At 59.2% G+C, this 17,611-nt stretch overlaps 2 protein-coding genes and 1 long non-coding RNA gene across 3 annotated transcripts; all 3 read right to left on the bottom strand.

The window, feature by feature from the left end:
• Positions 1–33: 33 nt before the first annotated feature.
• On the bottom strand, positions 34–1,899 carry PTGER1 (prostaglandin E receptor 1). The gene is made up of 2 exons (XM_028088730.2): positions 928–1,899; positions 34–300 (listed from the first exon to the last, which is right to left on the bottom strand). Exons 1-2 carry the CDS (start codon positions 1,867–1,869, stop codon positions 34–36), a joined length of 1,209 nt encoding a protein of 402 aa, XP_027944531.1. The 5' UTR covers positions 1,870–1,899.
• Positions 1,900–5,308: 3,409 nt separating this feature from the next.
• GIPC1 (GIPC PDZ domain containing family member 1) lies at positions 5,309–9,002 on the bottom strand. Its single transcript, XM_028088726.2, has 6 exons — positions 8,660–9,002; positions 7,799–7,984; positions 7,519–7,699; positions 6,673–6,785; positions 6,254–6,335; positions 5,309–6,114 (listed from the first exon to the last, which is right to left on the bottom strand). Exons 1-6 carry the CDS (start codon positions 8,945–8,947, stop codon positions 5,963–5,965), a joined length of 1,002 nt encoding a protein of 333 aa, XP_027944527.1. The 5' UTR covers positions 8,948–9,002; the 3' UTR covers positions 5,309–5,962.
• A 1,877-nt stretch (positions 9,003–10,879) lies between these two features.
• Positions 10,880–15,579, bottom strand: LOC148165178 (uncharacterized). Its single transcript, XR_015766456.1, has 3 exons — positions 15,506–15,579; positions 13,248–13,338; positions 10,880–11,040 (listed from the first exon to the last, which is right to left on the bottom strand). It is a non-coding gene; the product is annotated as an uncharacterized LOC148165178 (long non-coding RNA).
• Positions 15,580–17,611: the final 2,032 nt, after the last annotated feature.

Genomic DNA, 17,611 nt, shown 5'->3' with positions numbered 1-17,611 from the left:
GGTCTGACTTAGCCGCTGGGACTCCTGGCTCGCCTACAGGTGGCTGAGGCTACTGTGCCTGGAGCTGCGCAGCGAGCTGGCCTCCCAGGCGCTCCTGGTTAGGCGCAGCCCCGCAGGGCTGCCCTTGGCGTCGGCCCTCGGGGGCAGGAGGCGAAGCAGTTGGCGCAGCACCGCCTGGCGCAGCAGGATGTACACCCAGGGGTCCAGGATCTGGTTCCATGAAGCGAGGCGCACAGCCAAAAACAGCGGCCGCTGCAGGGAGCTGGAGCCCCAGCCCCCGACGGCCAGCACCACTAACACCTGCGGGAGAAGCCGGTGTGAGCGGTGGGCCAGGTGTAAAGAGAAGGGGACCGGCCAAGGGTGGGGCTGGGATGGGTGCGAGCGTGGCCGGAAGGCAAGGGAGCTGTGAGGAGGAGCAGAGGCGCGGGGCGGGGCGGGGCGGGGCGGGGCGGGGGGGGGGAGGACGAGCGGGACAGAAGTCTTCTTCAGAAGAACTACGGAAGGAGGGGCGAAGAAGGCGTGGCAGAAGCAAAGGCCTTCCGTGAGTGGGGGCTCCAGCAACAAAGGAGAGAAGTCTCAGGTATCCTGAAGGACTGGGGACCAAAGGGAAGAAGAGAAACGGGGCGGGGTGGTGGTGGAAGGGGCTAGGGAATGAAACATCCGGGCCTAGAGGAGTGGGGCTGGGGGGAAGGTTGCCTGGGGAGCGTGAACTACAAAGACCCCAGGTAGCAGTAAGAGAAGGGGACGGGGTTGGAGGGGATGGGATGTCAGAGGGAGAGGCCAAAGGGCTGTCTCTCCTGACTGGGGGGGCCTCGAGGGGGTGGGGCCCCGGCTGGGGAAGGGAGGGAGCCAGGTATCTCACGGGGGGAGGGGCCAAGGAAGGGGGGCAGGGAGGAGCCTGGCCCGAGGGGCGTGTGCGCCCCTCACCAGCAGCGGGCTCCAGCAGATGCACGACACCACCATGATGCCCACGAGCTGGCCCACCATCTCCACATCGTGAGCGCGGGCTCTGCGCGCTGAGCCACGGCCCGGGGAGCCGCCGGGGACCGAGGCGACGGACGAGGAGGACGAAGCTGAGGCCGAGCGGGGCGCGCGCGCCCCCCAGCGACGGCGGCCGTCGGGGCCGCTCGCCGAAGGACGCCGTCGGGAGCGGCGGCGCCAGCGGGCGCGCAGCAAGGCCAGGCCGCTGAGCGTGTTGCAGACGAGCGCAGCGAGCAGCGCGGCCAGGCCGAGGCCGGCGAAGAGGCCGGCGAGCAGCGCCTGGCGCCAGCCGCCCGCCGGGCCCAGGCCGATGAAGCACCACGTGCCCGGGTACTGCAGCTCGTAGCGGCCCACGCGCGCCAGCGGCAGCAGCGCCACGGCCAAAGGCACGGCGGCCAGCGCGGCCAGCGCCAGGCGCGCGCGGGCCGTCGAGACGCGTGCCGCGTGCAGCAGCGGCCGCGTGACGCCCACGCAGCGCTCCACGGCCATGCCGCAGCCCAGCAGCAGCGGGCACAGGCCGAAGAAGACCATGCAGCCGCCCAGGAAGTGGCAGGCGCCGCCGGCCGGCGGGCGGCCCGCCGCGTACAGGCGCAGCACCAGCGCCCCCGGGATGACGTGGCCCGCCAGGTCAGTGGCCAGAAGGCTGGCGACGAACAGCAGGAAGGTGGCGGCCGAGCGGCGGCGCCGCAGGCGGCCCGCGGCCTGCGCCAGCAGCGCCAGCGCCAGCACGTTGGACACGGAGCCCAGGGTCATGGAGAAGATGGGCAGCGCCGGCGATGCGGCCGCCCGGCCGGGAGGCGGCCCGGCCGACGCGTTGGGAGCCCCGGGCTCCGCGCACGTGGTCGCCTCGCCCGCCAGGCTCAGGTTGAGGGGCCCGCAGAGACTCATGTCAGGTGCTGGGGTTGGGGCTGGGGAGAGGAGAGGAGGGCTCCGTGAGGCCGGCCAGGAGCACACTGCCCACTCTCCCCATGGGACTAGCAGGCAGCCCCACCTCGGATCATCAGGCCCCGTTGGATGCCATGGCATTCTAATGTCGCCCCTGCCCACGGCAACTCCAAATGACCCTGGCTGCCCCATTCCCAACCCCTTTCTCCTCCTCTACCTCATCAGCCCATCATCTCCTGCTCCGGGCCTCATTCTTGCCCTCACCACCTTCTCTGTCCACCTTGGTTCCCCCGGGCTCCGGCCTTCCGTGTCTGTCCCCACCTCTGGGCGTCACGGATCTACCTCTGACACCCACCTCTCATTATTGCAGCACAGCGAATTTCTCGCCCCTGGCTCCATCTGACACCCCCTGACCCATTTCTGATCCGCAGGGCCCCACCTGACTTCACTGCTCCATCTCTGACCATCACATGTCACCTTTTCTTCAGTCCCGTGTTTGATGCTCACAGCCCCACCTGTACCACCACGGGCACCTCTCTCTCCACTGCACTGTCCTTCTCCCCACGGCTACATCTGTGTCCCCACCGTCCCTGCCCCCCACACTCCCATCTCTGAGTTTTGTCACTGTCTCACCCTGGCTCTCCCCTGACCACCGCTGCCTTACCATGGATGCCCCCTGGCTCCCATTCCTGCCAGCTCCAGGTCCCTGCCCCAAAGGTCTCAAGGCAGACCCAGCACCACCCATCCCTTGCTAACCTGGAGGTGAGGGCAGAGACGGCAGGACTGCCCGCTGGCCACAGGGGAAAAGCAGATAGACAGTAAGACTGACAGGGACAGACAGATGGGGCTGAGAGTCAAGAACACAGGACAGAGAGACTGAACGAGCCACGGCCCCATCCTTCCAGACGCTCCTCCCCCACCAGAGATCCTCATGCCCCAGTCTCTTCTTACCCACACAGCTTGGGACTCCAGGTCCCCATCGCCTGCTGCTTGGCCCCCGCTGCCTGTTGCACCCGCGCCCGCTCCACCAGAGCTCTCCCGCAGGCCAGGCCGCTCCCTCTCCCTCCCTCCTGGGGCGGCTCCTCAGCTCCCTGCCTCCTCCCGCTGCCCGCTCCGGCCTCCAGGGGCCGCTCCAGCCATCTCGCGCCCAGAGGGGGCCTGACGTGGCAGAGACCCCTCTGTGGTCCTCGCAATGGGTAGGGGCTACACTGGACCCCAGCTGCCCCACCAGTAAGGGGGCTCCCAGGGATTTGGCCTCGTTCCCCATGACCCCCTCCCCCTGGCGGGGCGGGAGTAGCCCTCTTCCCCCGCCCCCCCCCCAGGCGCGGGCCTTTTCGCCTGCCTCATTAATAAAGTGGATAAAATCTAAACACTGGAAAATGTGAACATCGCCCAGGGCAGGCTGGGGCGGCTGCAGGGGGTGCCACTGCCCCCATGGGGACTGCGAGCTTGGGGGGCTAACCCTGCTTGGGGGCAGCAACACCCTCTTGCCCTGCCAAAGCCTTCATGGATGTTGGGTCGGGGTGGTGGTGGGCAGTGCCCCTCATGTGGACCAGCTTGGGTCGGGCCCAGCCTGGCCAGGAGACCCGCCCATTATTTACACAGGGGCTTAAAGCTCAGGCCAAGGCCGGCAGCCAGTCATACCCTGGGAGGGGCAGGGGAGGAGGCTGAAGGGGGGCAGGGGAACCAAGAGGTCTGGTGACCAGGGGTCTCTCTCTTGAGACACACAAGTCCCCAGCCACCTGTGGACACACAACTGCAGCCTCACGTCCTGCCCTGAGAAGCAGGGGCACACGCACACAGTCTCACCTTCTAAGACACACACCATCATGCCTCTTAACACCCTAAGACCAGATGCCGTCAGTCTGTCCCCAGCACAGCAGCAGCCACGCTCCTCAAAGCTTTAGGATCAGCCTTCATCATACCCCTGGATGCACTGTGACTGTCACCTCCAGGACCCTCAGAGGTGCCCCCATTGTTACTGGCTTTAACTTCTCTCAACACGCCGAAATGCATCCCCCTGAGAAAGCGCTGGGAGATCCGGTCTCACCTAGTCCTGAGACACACACATAATCCCTACCTCTGAGACAGCCCACCAGCCACACACCGTAGCACCCACAGACACCCCCTAACAGTCCAAGACAGGCCTCGCGAGTGCACTCCATACACCCAAGGCACAAGGAGTCGCACCTCCTGGACATCTTGAGACCTAGCTGGTCAACACCTAGCCCACAAACAAAACACCCAGAGGCACTCACACTCACAGCCTTGGACACCCCCCGAGCTGCACTTACATGTCCACACGCCACACAGAGGTGCTGCCAGTTACACCCACAAACACCTTGGAACACAAAGACAGTCATTACCTCCTGTTCCCTCAACGGAGTCAAAAACCACCAACACTCTGATAGACACAGTCTTACTGTCTCAGCACTGAGACCCACAGCCGCACCCCTTCGCGACCTGAGTGGTTTACCAGCACAGACACTGCAGGCACCTGTGGGTGCCCAGGGATGTTGAGAGGGACCCCAACAACAGCTGTTTCCATCCCACCCCAAGAACACAACCACGGGCTGCGCACACACCCCACACCCCGCCAGTGCCCCCAGCTCCCCTCTCCCAGGCAGGCCCAGAGCCCTCCCGTTGAAAGGAGCGATGAAAACGGGGAGCGGGCTGACCTCAGACATTCCTGCAGGGACCTCTGGCCTGGCTCCCCTTGCTTCAATTCCTGCCCTTCCCTCCAGGTCTGGCCAGGGTCCCAGCCCCCCTTCGCTGATCCCCACTCAATCCTTGAGGATAAAGTGGGTTGTCAAAACAAGCACGCTGGGTTTATGTCCAGTGCAAACCACAGTGCACCATGGACGCCAGCAGACCCCACGCATCCAGAGTCAGCAAGAACGGGGACCACATCATGACTGCTCCCCTCAGGCTCGGGGGCAGGGCTCCTCCCCACGGCATTTGCCCTGGCAGGCCTCCATCTTGGGCCCCCCATCCTTTTTTTTTTCTTTAAATTTTTTATTGTTATGTTAATCACCATACGTGACATCATTAGTTTGTGATGTAGTGTTCCGTGATTGGGCCCCCCATCTTTCTTTTCCCAAGCCAGGCTTCCGCATCTCTGGGCCCTGGTGGTGTCCCCTATGGCCCTGGGCTGTAACAGCTTGGCGCCCACTGTTCACATCAGGCTTGAGGTGGCAGGAGGCCTTGTTCGAGAGGGAGCAAGACTTGAACCTCAGTAGGCCAGGAAGCTCCGGCCTTTGACTGGAAGCCTGGTGGCCCACAGCCAGAAACCTCGTCAGGCGGAACGGGTTGGGGGGGTGGCCCAGCCAGGCTCCTAATTCAATCTGGAGCCCGAGGAGGATGGATTTCAGCTGCTACATTCTTTCCCAGCCTTGGCTCACCCCCTTCTCCCACCCCAAAGCTGAAGCCGCCACACAGGTCCAACAGCAGATAGATTCTTTATGTTCAAGACAGCAAATTCAGATACAAAAGCCCACCGCCATCCTCCCTCCTGCCCCTTCTGTCTGGGGCTGGGCTGTGGGCGACACAGAGGGCAGGGGAGGGAGGGAGGTTGGGGTTCACAGCAGACTAGTGTTTCAAATGCGGAGGTAACAGACTCCAAGGTGAGGGGGCTCCTCTCTGGGTGGGGCATGGGGGGGAGGGCATTATTGCATTTGCTGAGGGGGGATGCCCCCCTTCTGCATTCCCTGCAGCAGGAAACTAGGGAGGTCACGACCCCCAAACAGGCCCCAGGGAGATGAGAGACCAGTTTGGCAGCTGATACGGAAAGTGCTGGGGGCGGGGGTGGCCACCCAATCTGGCTGGTCCCTCCCCCCCCCCACCCCCTGCGCCTGACCCGGCTGAGGTAGGTGGGGAACAGGGCAAGGGGGGGACCGGGGACCCCAGCCAGGGTGGGAGCTGGGGAGGGGTGGTACCGATTGGAGTGGGGCGGAGGCCCGGCCCCACCTCCACTCTGCATCATCCTTGGGCTGCTGAGCAAGGTCCAAGCCGGATGCTGGGGTCCAGGCCATGGTGGCCCTCCCACTGGGGGCTCCCACCAAGCAGAGCCAGGTCACTGAGAGGTCTGGAAGGGGGCCTAGAAGCGGCCGACCTTGGCATCCCCAATGGCACCCCAGACGTCAAAGACGAACTCATCAGGGAAGGCAAAGTCACCAAGCCGTTCATCCAGGGCCTCGGCTAGCTCATCTGGGTTCCTTTTGTCCTTTCCAAGCTCCACCATGGTGGCCGCTGGACAAGGGTGGGGGGGTGGGGCGCAGAATGGAAGCACAGATGACAGAGGTACTCAGGGTAGACCCAGCCCCACAGGACCCAGAAGCCCCTTCCCCAAGGCTCGCACCCATCCCCAGATCCAGGCGTCCCCACTCACCCAACTCCGTGTCCCTGATGCCCATGTAACTCTCCAGCAGGTCATCCACCTTCTCAATCGCCTTCTCCTCAAAGGCTGAGGGCTGGGGGGGTGGGGGAGGGCGGGGTGGGAGGAGGGACAATAACATCACAATAATGTGAATATATTTGTAATTGTACTTATTAAGCGCGGGATGCTCTTTTCACCACTTTACGTGTACTAACCCACAGCTCATCCTCACCACAACCCTGTGAGAGTATTACTATCCCCTTACTTTACAAACAAGGAAACTGAGGCCCGCCTACCCAACAAAGGTCCCAGAGCTGGTACGGGGCGGAGGTAGATTTGAATCTAGTGCCCAGAGCCCCTCAGCTAACAAAGGATGCAGCCACCTACGGATGCCCAGGGAAGGAGGGCTGGGGCCGGGCTAGAACACTCACCACATCCTCTACTGTGGCAGGGCCGCGGGATCTGAGCCGGAGGGTCCCTCGGCCAGTGCCCAGCTGGGGGCCAGAGCCAGGGCGGCCACCCCCTGACCGTACACCGATCATGTCTGTGGGAGGCAGGGAAGGGGTGAGGGTCTGGGAAGCCCAATTCCAGCATGCCCTGGGCAGGACCCCAGGCAGCCTGGCCTCAGATACCCCCTTCTACCTTCTCTAAGTTTCTGCAGGCTCTGGGGAGTTGGGGCCTGAGGTGATCCCAGGAGGGCAGGACTCCTGACTCCAGCTTGGCATGGATGGGGGAAGGACAGCCAGGGGCTGAGAATGGAAAAGGCTGGAGGCGAGACAGAAGGGGGCCCAGTTCCCAGGGCCTGAGGGACAGGAAGGGGGTGGGGCCTGGGTCTTGAGCTGTTCTCCCCAAGGCCAAGGGGATCCAGCTGCTGGGCCAAAGACCAGCCCTATCTGCCTGGGGAAGTGTTTGAGAGTCCCCCACCTCCACCTCAGGGGCCTCAGGCCCATTCCAGAGAGTTAGTGAAGTCAGACGGAAAAGTGGGGGTGCAGGAACAGGGCAGCCAACCCTGGCTTCTCAGGACTGGAGGGGCTCGCCAGGGTTGGGGCGCTTGGCTGGGCTAATGGTTCCAGGAAGCTGGGTGTGGGGGCAACTTCCTCCTTGTTCTCACCCTCCTCCCAGGCTGGGTGGAGAGCCAGCACCCCCACCCCAGGGCAAGGCGGGGCCCCCACCTTCTACTGCAGCTGGCTGGCCTTGGGTGCCACCTGCTGGTGTCTCCCTGCCACTGTGGCCTGAACCCAAGCTAACAGCAGTGGTCCAGGAGGCAGGCCCCTCACCAAAGGCCTTGCGGGGCTCTGTGAGCTTCAGCGTGAAGGTGCGGCCTCGGGGCAGCTCCTTGAGCAGACGGGCCACCTCGTAGTGTCGGCAGCCCAGCAGACTCTGCCCGTTGATGGCCTCAATCATGTCACCCACGCTGATGAGCTGGATGTGATCAATCACGCTTCCCTCCTTAATGCGCTGTGGGGAGAGGAGCTGTCAGCCCCCATGGCTCTGCCCTTGGGTCCCATGGCCCATCTTTACCCTCAGGACTCCGGGTGCCCCATCCACCCCAAGCACCTTGATGAAGGCATAGCCGGCCCCGTTGTCAGTGATGGTGAGCCCCAGCGCCTCCTCTGACTTGAACACCTCTACCTCCTTGCGCTGCCCCTTGATGTGGGCAAAGATGAAGTCCTCCAGCCCGATCTGGCCTCCCAAGAGCTTGTCCATGTCCACTTTGTGGGTGTTGAGGGTACAGAACATCACCTGCATGGGCGGGAGACACTCAACCCTCACCTCCTTCCCTTGCCCTTTGCTAACAACCGCCTGAGGGGGAACGGGGGGAGCTGGGAAAGGGCTGGGGGTCCCCCCCCAGAGTGGCCCCCACTAGGATGCAGCTCTGCTAGGGCTGATATTTCTGTCCTAGCAAAAGCTCCCTGCGGCCCCCAGGGCACAGAGCCTGGCACACAACGGGTGCTCAGTAAGGGCTTGTGGAATGAATGAAGGGACAGAGAATACCCACCACACACCTTCTGAGACCCCCGCATCTACCTCCTGCTCAATCCTACTGTTGCCCTTTTTGCCTCCCTTCCTTCGGCTCCCAGGTCCTCCGGGTAAGGCCTCCCAATGCATCACAGAGAAATGAATCTCGCATCTGACCTCCAGACCCCGTAATCAGCGGGGGCGCAAGCCTCCCGATGCACGCTGGGAAGGTCACATCCAGCCCTGGCCACCCATTTCTGCAGGCTGCTGGGGCACAGGCCTCCCAATGCCTGAAGGGAGCTCAGCACCCAGGCTTGGCCTGCAGTTCCCCGTAAGTCACTGGGGAGCAGGCCTCGGCATGTGCAGCTCCAGCATCTGAGCCGCTGCTCCCGAGCAGGAGGCATGCCCGGGCCTCAGCCCACCATCAGGGACCCTGGTGCCCGGCTCCCCCACGGGTACCTCAGCAGCTGGCAGCCGGAAGGCCTCGGCGATCTTGCCGTACAGCTCCTTGACATTGGTGAAGCCCTCGATGCGGCCCGTGGGACTGCCGTGGGCCAGCTGGGTGTGGAACACGAGGCGGGGCCGCAGGGCTGGGGGAGGGGGAGGCAGGCCCATTTGGGGCCCCCCTGCCCCACCCCCACCCAGGGGCCCCGGCTCCCCCACGCCCAGCCCCCCACGGCCTGGCTCAGCCTCCTCATTTTCCACCAGAGGCGGCGCCTTTTTCCGCCGCCCCAGTCCCAGCGGCATGAGCAGTGAGAAGCGCAGACACACTCAGGAGATCTGCAGGGCAGGAAAATGGGCTCAGGGCCTGGGCAGTGGCCTCGGGCCGCCTCTCCCACACTATCAGCACCCTACTGGCCTTATGAGATATTTGGAGAACAGAAAAGCCTCGGTTCGAAACCCGGGCCCAGCACTTACATACCTTGTACAGAAGTAATAATGGTAGCTAATACCTACTAAGACCCCAAGCAAACTGCGCTGTGACCTCACTTCATCCTCACATCGCGTCGGGACGTGGGGACAACATTATGTTATGATTATGCCCATTTAACAGATGAGAAAATGGAGGCTCAAAGTGGTTACATTCCCCTTTATTTTTCTATTGGCACTGACACTCACTAGTGCTGTGCACCAAAAATTTCTGACTCTCCCTTCAAAGCACACAGGCAGGTGACACTTGCTGACCTCCTTGTGACTGGGCAGACATATGACTACTTCTGACCAATGAGTTGTGAGACACATGATGTTTCTGGGCTGAAGCATTTAATCACTGGAGCCAGAGACTCTGGGGGATCTATATCTCCCAGGCAGGCTGCATTTGATAATGAATGGAACCTCCTGCTGAGCTGCAGTGACGTAGCAGGAACAAAAAAAAATAAGCCTTGTGGAGTTCCGCCACTAAGATTTGGGGGGTTGTTTGTTACTGTAGCAAAACCTGTCCTGACTGATCTACTCTTTTTCTTTCCTCTGATTTCTTTTCTCTACCTCCATTCTGTTTCTTTCTTCCTCCCTCCTTTCAAACAAATATTTTTTGCATACTTACTATATTCCATGCACCACCGTAGATATTGCCTTCAGTAAGATAAGCAAGGCCCCTGACCAGGGCCACCATGCGCAGTTACACAGGTTGTTCACTGTGCAAAAGCACCAGACCAGGGTTGCAAGTGGGACTGAAATTCAGCCTGTGCTCTGCTTGCCGAGCTACAGGCCGAGCTGATGTGTCTGCCGGGAGGAAGGGCTGCCTCCTTCCGGTTCTCTCCCAGGTGCCACATATGTTAGCTGGGGCTCTGTCCATGCTGTCCAGAGCATATAATCCAGAGAAGATGCACAGTGAGCAAGCACATGTGTAAAAGTCTATTATGATTACTATTTGTGCTATGAAGACAATCAAACAAGACAAGTTCTTCTACAGACAAGGTCAAAGAGGGCCTCTCTGAGCAGGTGAAACTGAACCTGAGACCTGAGTGACAGGAAGAAGTATCCATATGAGGATGTGAGGCAAGAGGGCTCCAGGCAGAGGGAACGGCCAGTACGAAGGCCCTGAAGTGGAGACGTGCTTGGTGTGTTTGAGGAGCAGCAAGGAGGCCTGTGGGGTTGGAACAGAGTGCTAAGGGGGACAGCGGGAGGAGGTGCGGGCAGGGAGGGGATCGGGCAGAGTGAGCAGGGCCTCGGGCGCCCAGGGAGGACTCAGGCCTTTGCTCTGAGTGAGGTGGCGGCCACGGGAGGGTTCTGAGCAGGCTCTCAGGCTCACAGATCAGCAAGAGCCCACTGTAACTGCAGTGCAGCGAGCAATGAGAGACTGAAGAGGGGCGGGACAAGAGGTGACAGGGGGTGGGAGGGGTCGACTCTGCGGGCCTTCCAGACTGGGAAAGCGTTCGGACTTCATTTCGAGTCACACGTCCAAAGTCACAGGAGCCGGCTGCACTCTCGGGTCTGTCTGATGCCCATGCAGAGTGGCTCCCTAAGCAACTCCATCTCCCTGGGCCTGGGATGTCTGCTCTGCAAGTGGGGACATTCCCCCCACCTGGCCAGGCGAGGCGAGGATCCCATTATGCCAAATTCTGTTTTTTGTGTAAAGGGGACTTCCTGCTCCCTCCTTTAAAACCTCTTCCTCCAGGGGGCCGTCCTGGATTCAGCCAAACCCAGGGCGCTGCACCCACTCTCGTGCCTCCATTTGTTTGCGCCCGCATTCATTCGTCTGTTCTCCAACACCTCCTCCGGTAGCACCCGCTCCAGCCCCCAGCGTCTCTCACCTACACTAGTGCAGTTGCCTCCTCCCAGTCTGCAGGCTTCTGCCCTCGCCCTCCACGCCGTGTGTCAGCACAGCAGCCAGAATGATCCTGTAAAACGTAAGTCATGTCACGCCTGTCCGCTGCTCCGACCCCTCCCAGGGCTCCCACCTCCTTCAGAGTAAAAGTCAACGTCCTCCCCTCTACCCACAGGCCCCAAAAGATCTGCCCCCATCACCTCCCTCCTCTCCCTTCCTGCCACTCTCCGCCAGGCACAGGGGCCTTGTCCCTGCCCCTCTGGCACACCACGGGCAGCCCAGCCTCAGTGCTTCTGCACTTGACTCTGCCCTCTGGCATCCCTGCAACTCATTCGCGCATCTCTTTCAGGTGGCATATATGTTTCATCCACTGTCTTGTTCACTGTTTTCTGAAAGGGCAAGGCATTTCGTCTGCCTTGTTCATCCCTATATTCTCAGGGCAGAGAACAGTGCCTGGTGTGTAGCAGGTGCTCAATAAATATATAGATCAGTCAGGACAGGTTTTGCTACAGTAACAAAATAAATCAAAAAATATTAGGATCAATAGGATGATTGATCCTAATATTCATTGGCCCACCAGCCCCTGTGCTTGGCTCTGGGGAGAGAGAGGGTCAAGGCTGTAGTCCCTGCCCCAAGGGCGACTTGTCTCACCAGCAAAAGCACAAGCCCCACCTCTGTGGCCCTCATCCTTTGCTTCCCAGCATAGTGCTGGGGACAGGGTAGGTGCTCCGTCTACCCACAAAGACACAGAGTATCTCCCTCAGCTTTCCCTGTGGTTTTGTTTTCACTCCCTCCATTCCCTTCATAATCAAGGATGCTGAACAACTTTCTTTTTTATTTTTATTTTTTTTAACTGAGGTCTTTTTCTTTTTTTTTTTTTAAGATTTTATTTATTTATTTGAGAGAGAGAGAATGAGAGACAGAGAGCACGAGAGGGAAGAAGGTCAGAAGGAGAAGCAGACTCCCCGCCGAGCAGGGAGCCCGACGCGGGACTCGATCCCGGGACTCCAGGATCATGACCTGAGCCGAAGGCAGACGCTTAACCAACTGAGCCACCCAGGCACCCCAACTTTCTTTTTTATAGGGTGGGCAGGGAAGGGCAGAGGAAGAGGGAGGGAGAGAATCTTAAGCAGGCTCCACTGCCAGTGCGGAGCCCAATGTGGGGCTTGACTCACGACCCTGAGATCATAACCTGAGTGGAAATCAAGAGTTGGATGCTCAACCGACTGAGCCACCCATGTGCTCCATGCTTAACAACTTTTAAGACATTTATTAACTGCTTGGATCTGTCCCTTTGTGAATTGCCTCTTGAAGTCTTTGCCCATTTTTAAAAACTGTACAGTTTGGGGCGCCTGGGTGGCTCAGATGGTTAGGCGTCTGCTTTCGGCTCAGGTCATGGTCCCAGGGTCCTGGGATCGAGTCCCGCATCGGGCTCCCTGCTCCTTGGGAGCCTGCTTCTCCCTCTGCTTCTCTCTCCCTCTCTCTCTCCCTCTGTCTCTCTCATGAATAAATGAATAAAATCTTAAAAAAAAACTGTACAGTTTGTTTTTTATTGTAATGCCCGTCTTTTTTCTTACTGATTTGTGGGAACGCTTTATATATATTCGGGATACTAGTCTTTTATTGGTTACTTCATCTCTCTATTCACAGCACCCATCACAGTAGGCATTTGCTGAATATTTGACAAAAAACAAATTCTGAATGAATAAACCAATGCTGTCTCCTCAGATTATTTCATCGCACTCAGTGATGCTTAAAAAGAAAAAGAAAAACAAAAACAAAAAACAAAAAAAAAATCCCAAACCCCTCATTATCACCTCCTCTGGTTCTCCTGCAGCCCCTCATACATCTTAGCGGGATGCTGCGAACATGAGTCTGGAACCTGGCTTCTCCTCTTACTAGCTGTGTGACCTTGGGCAAGTGTCTTAACTTCTCTGAGCTCCAAGGAAATCATATATGTGCCTGGAACAGTTCCTGGCACATGAGAAGCGTTCCATAAATGGTGATTTTTTTTTTTAACTACTATTTCCATCTGTACCACCTTTCAGTCAGTTGACAAGATTCAGATTTCCTCCTTTACCCAGGGCCTCCACATCCTGATCACCCATTCCCAACCTCCTTACTCTGCCTAGGCTTGCTGCCCTGGTTCAGGCGAGTTTCCACGTCCTCACCTGTGAGGAGGGAATAATGGTAGTGAGGAAAGTAAGTGATTAATGAATTTGCCTTCCAGACTAGAAGAGGCAGGGTGGCCTGGGTTCAAATCCCACCCCTGCCACTTACCAGCTGCGTAGCCGTGGGCAAGTCACTTCATGTGATGGGGCCTCAGTTTTCTCATCCAAAAAAACAAGCAGAATTCCTGTCTCTCAGGGTGCTTATGGGAATCCAAAGAGATTATGCATACAACCTGATTAGCATTTTGTCTGACATTCGCTATGAGGAAACTGTTACTATTATTGTCATTATTATTATGGCCTCCTCCCCTGCCCCGCCCAGGAACATCCCAGTCCACTCGGCCTGAGGAGGCCTAGTCTAGGCCACCTCCTCCAGGCAGCTTCCCTGGCTTGCCCCAGCCTGTTGGAACCGCCCCTGTGGTCCAGACGGGTCAGGCCCATGAACTTAATTACATGTTGCCCTGGCAGAACTCTTGTCTTTCAGTCTTAGGCTGCTATTTCACCTCATGTCTCTATTTTAAAATGTAAACCAGATCGCGTCATTCCCCGGCTTCGAATCCTACGATTTCCCACCTTACGGAGGAAAAGCTCCACACTCCTTAATATGAGTCACAGACCCCTGCAGAATTGCCACTTGGACTGCAGCTGGTGCCCCAGCCACACTATTCGAAGCGCCGTCTAGCCTCAGAGCTTTTGCCTGGGATGGGCCCCCTGCCTGATCTTTGCAGGGCTACCTCCTTTTTTCATTTAGATCTTGTCTCCAAAGTCACCTCCTCCAAGCCACCCCCTTACCCACAGATTCTACCATGCCATCCCCTCATATTTTATTCATAGCACTTTTATTCATAGCACATAGCACTTACTACCATCTGCAGATACCTTCTTTATTTACTCGTTAACTTGCTTGTTGCCTGTTTCCCCCCAACTAGAATGGCAGCTCCCACAGAGCAGGGATTTTTGTCTTGTTCACTATTGTGTCCTCTGTGCCAAGAACAGTGCCTGGCACATGACAGGTGCTCAATAAATGTTTGTAGAATGGATGAATGTGCCTTCTGTCCTCATTCTGACTAGTCTCTGAGCCCTCCTATCCTCAGAACATGTGGTGGAGTTGCTAACTGCTACCCCCTCCCCGAGTTCCCAGGCTCTCCTCAAACCTGAACATAGGGATGGAGGAAAAAGAGTGTCAGCCTGGGCGCCAAGCACACTGGCTGGAATCCCAGCATCCCCACCCTCTCTTCCCTGCGAAGGGCCTGAAACTAAACAACCCCACAATCACGCAGAGTCACAGTGGGGGCAGCAGGAAGTGGGGAAGGGGGTTCCTGGGAGCTGACATAAGCTGCGGGAGGGGGGCCACCACACCCAGCCTCCCCTTTCCAGTAGGATATTGCTTCGGAGAGGAGGGCAGGAGGCCTCTGATTCAGTCTTGAAAAACCGGCTCCTGGGTGTTTCCGGGGAGAACGCCTACTGCCCAGGCCTCAGCCCAGGCTTCCCAGAGGGGCCCAGCGGGCAAAGGACCCCGGGGACCCCTATCTCCCCTGCAGGTGTCACTCTCTACTTAGGCATTCAGTCCCTGTCTTTCCCAGCTCAGGGGAGGCAAGGCAGGGCTGGTGTCTGGTGACCCCTTGGGGGGAAAGCAAAGAGCAGCAGGTGTGGCCCACATGTGTGCATGGTTGGAGGTGGGAGCAGCAGCAGGGCAGCGGAGCCGGTCAGGAACACCTGAGCCACGGAGCCATCGAATCTAGTGGCTGAGACTCCAGTTCTGGACTCTGAAGCACGGGTTCGAGTTCCCGATCTGACACTTACTAGCTGTGTCACCTTGGGCAAGTCACTCCACCTCTCTGGGTCTGTTGCTTCACCTCTAAAAGAAGTAACAGCATCTCCCATAGAGTGTTTAGACTCAGTGATACGCATGGTAAATACTTGACACGGAAGCGTTCAAAAAATGCTAGCCGGGGTGATTTTTTCATTATTATTATCGGGACCTCGGTCCTCTCCAGCTCCCTCTAGGCCCTGGAGGATTGGGACGAGGCCGGCTGCAGGGAGGTGCCCATGCAGGGCTCAGAATGCCGACCCCGCGCCCGTGCCCATCGGGACGGGGACTGTCCAGAGGAGCGCAGGGAGCGGGGTGGGCTGTCGACCCCATCCCAGCGGCGGGAGGCGTTTGACCCTGCCCCGGGAGGGGCGATGGGCGCCTCTCTGGGAGGGGGCCTCGGGCATCCTGAAGGCCAACCTAGACGTCCAGCCCTGTCCATGGGGCCGGCCCCACCCCGCTCGATCCGCCGGATCCCCGCTGCTCTGCGACCCCGCAGGTAAGCGCTGGGGTCCCCGGAAGCGGCCGTGCCGCGCCCCGCCCGCGGGGGCACTCACCTGCGCCGCCGCCGCCTCCCCGCGCACGCCCGGCTCGGCCCTCCGCAAACTCCGGCCCGGGCCTCTCCCGCAGCCGCGGCCAGGGAGGGCGGGGCCCGCGCCCGCGCCCCGCCAATCAGGAGCGGCCGTCCGACGTTCGTAGCCAATCCGCGCCGTGCCGCCCTGCCCCGGGTGGGCCCGACGGAAACATTCCAGAGGGATCCCTCCGCCTCGCCCGGCTCTTCCCGACCCCCCCGCACCGCGGCACAGTGGACCTTCCCACCCCGCCTAAAGCCGCGGCAGGCTGTACCACCGCAGGGCGCGGAGGGGGGGGGAACCTGAGGCTGGGGCCTCTGCCAATCGCGGGGAAGGAAGGAGACGAGCAACCAATGGGAAGCTGGGCCCCCTGGACCACGTGCTGTTGGCTCAGTGTCGGTCTGGGGTGTCCGGGATAGTAAGGGGCGGGAGGGCTGGTCGTGGGAGTCAGGTGACCGGGGCTAAGTTTCGGGCAGAGGCAAACTCCCCACGTCCGGAAAAGCTGACCCTTTAGGAGACCTGGGAGGGGGCCGAGGGCAGCCCCCAATCCGATCCTCCTCCCGGTCGGCCCCTGCCCCTGCCCCATCCCGGCCATCCTCGGAGCGGATAAAAAGGATGCATTCATTCCAGGCGGGCGAGCGGGCGGAGGATCGAGATGAATAGGGAGGGTCCCGAGTGTCCCTGCTTCCTGGGGTGTACAATGGACAAGGGCATTTGTTCATTCATTCATTCACTCGTCAAATATTTCATGTGCCCCTGCTCCGTGCCAGGCTCTGTGCTATCTCTACAGATACTTCAACGAGTAAGCTGAATGTGCTTCTGGTAGAGGTAACAGCGCCCGCAAAAGGCCTGGAAGCCGGACTGAGAGATACAGCATATTTTGGGAGAGTGCAATATCCTAGGAGCTAGCAAATCTGTATGAAACGGTGCATGGAAGGGAACGCAAGGGCGAGATGGACTGCTCGCTTGTTGGTTAGACCAGCGAATATTTACTGAGCACGTATGTGCTAGGTTTCAAAGGGTACCCAACCAATCCAAGCCTCTGCCATTTCATGACGCTGTCTCCTCCACCTAACTGCCCCCCCACCCCCCCGCCCGGGTCCGGAGACTGGCACCGAGCAGGGTCTCAGCGCCCACGTATGAGTGAGAGGACAGGTGATCTCACCATCGTCAGGTTTGCCTCCTAACTGGGATTTCTCAGGCAGGAGTAGGTCCAAGAAACAAAGACAGAAACGCACCTCGTACAGACCAGGACTCTCAGTTCCCAGGACAGGTGAGATTTCCTTCTTCAGCCTCAAAGCCGGCCTCTGGGGCAGTTGGGGTTGGACCAGGAGCTTGCTGTGTCTTCTGGGAATTGTAGTTCTCTAAAGGCTGCGACTCTGCTCAAGCTTCATTGAACGACTGGGTCTCTGCAGTGCCCAGGGTGAGCTGTTGTGCATCCCAGCCCCGTCAGGTCCTCCGGAGGGGCGAAGTGAAAGAGGAGAGCCGGGCCTGGGCTTAGACTCTGAGGGCTGCGAGTCTCGCCCCGCCCAGCTAGCAAACACTGCCACTACCGGGGCAGCACGCACCGCTATTGTCCTTCTCTTCCTGTTCTGCGGACCTCTGCCATCCCCAGTGAGTGATCAGTTGTGGGACTGGTAACCACTGCCCTGCTTGCGCCTGGCATCTGAGCTGCCCTCTGCACATCCTGAAAAGGACAGTATGTGGGGCCACGGGGACAGCAGACTCCTGAGCAGAATCCACCGGAATCCACCTGTTGACTGATGAGGAGTCCGCAGGGAGGGGTGGGGGGGTTGCCCAAGGGCACAGAGCAGGCCACCTCTAACCAATTTTATACTTCAAGAGGCTGGGAGGCCCAGCTGCTGAGGAGCTCAGACTTCAGTGCTACCTCTGCCCCCTTTGGAAAAAATAATCTGGAATGACAGCTAATACATGCAGAAGGGAAGATTGAATTAGAAAATCCCCGTTTTGCAGCCAATAGAGAGATAATTAATTCAGGCAAGGCTAATCAGTGGAGGAAGTAGGGGAAGGATACCTTGGAAAAAGTGCCGTGGAGAAACCTGTCACCACTTTAACCAAGTGATCAAAACT

Source organism: Eumetopias jubatus, unplaced genomic scaffold, assembly GCF_037043125.1.
Source record: "Eumetopias jubatus isolate StellerSeaLion01/CBP00866 unplaced genomic scaffold, mEumJub1_p1.0 scaffold_1, whole genome shotgun sequence".
NCBI classification, from domain to species: Eukaryota; Metazoa; Chordata; class Mammalia; order Carnivora; family Otariidae; genus Eumetopias; species Eumetopias jubatus.
The sequence above is the reverse complement of the archived record's forward strand: the minus strand, read 5'-3'. Positions and strand labels throughout refer to the sequence as shown.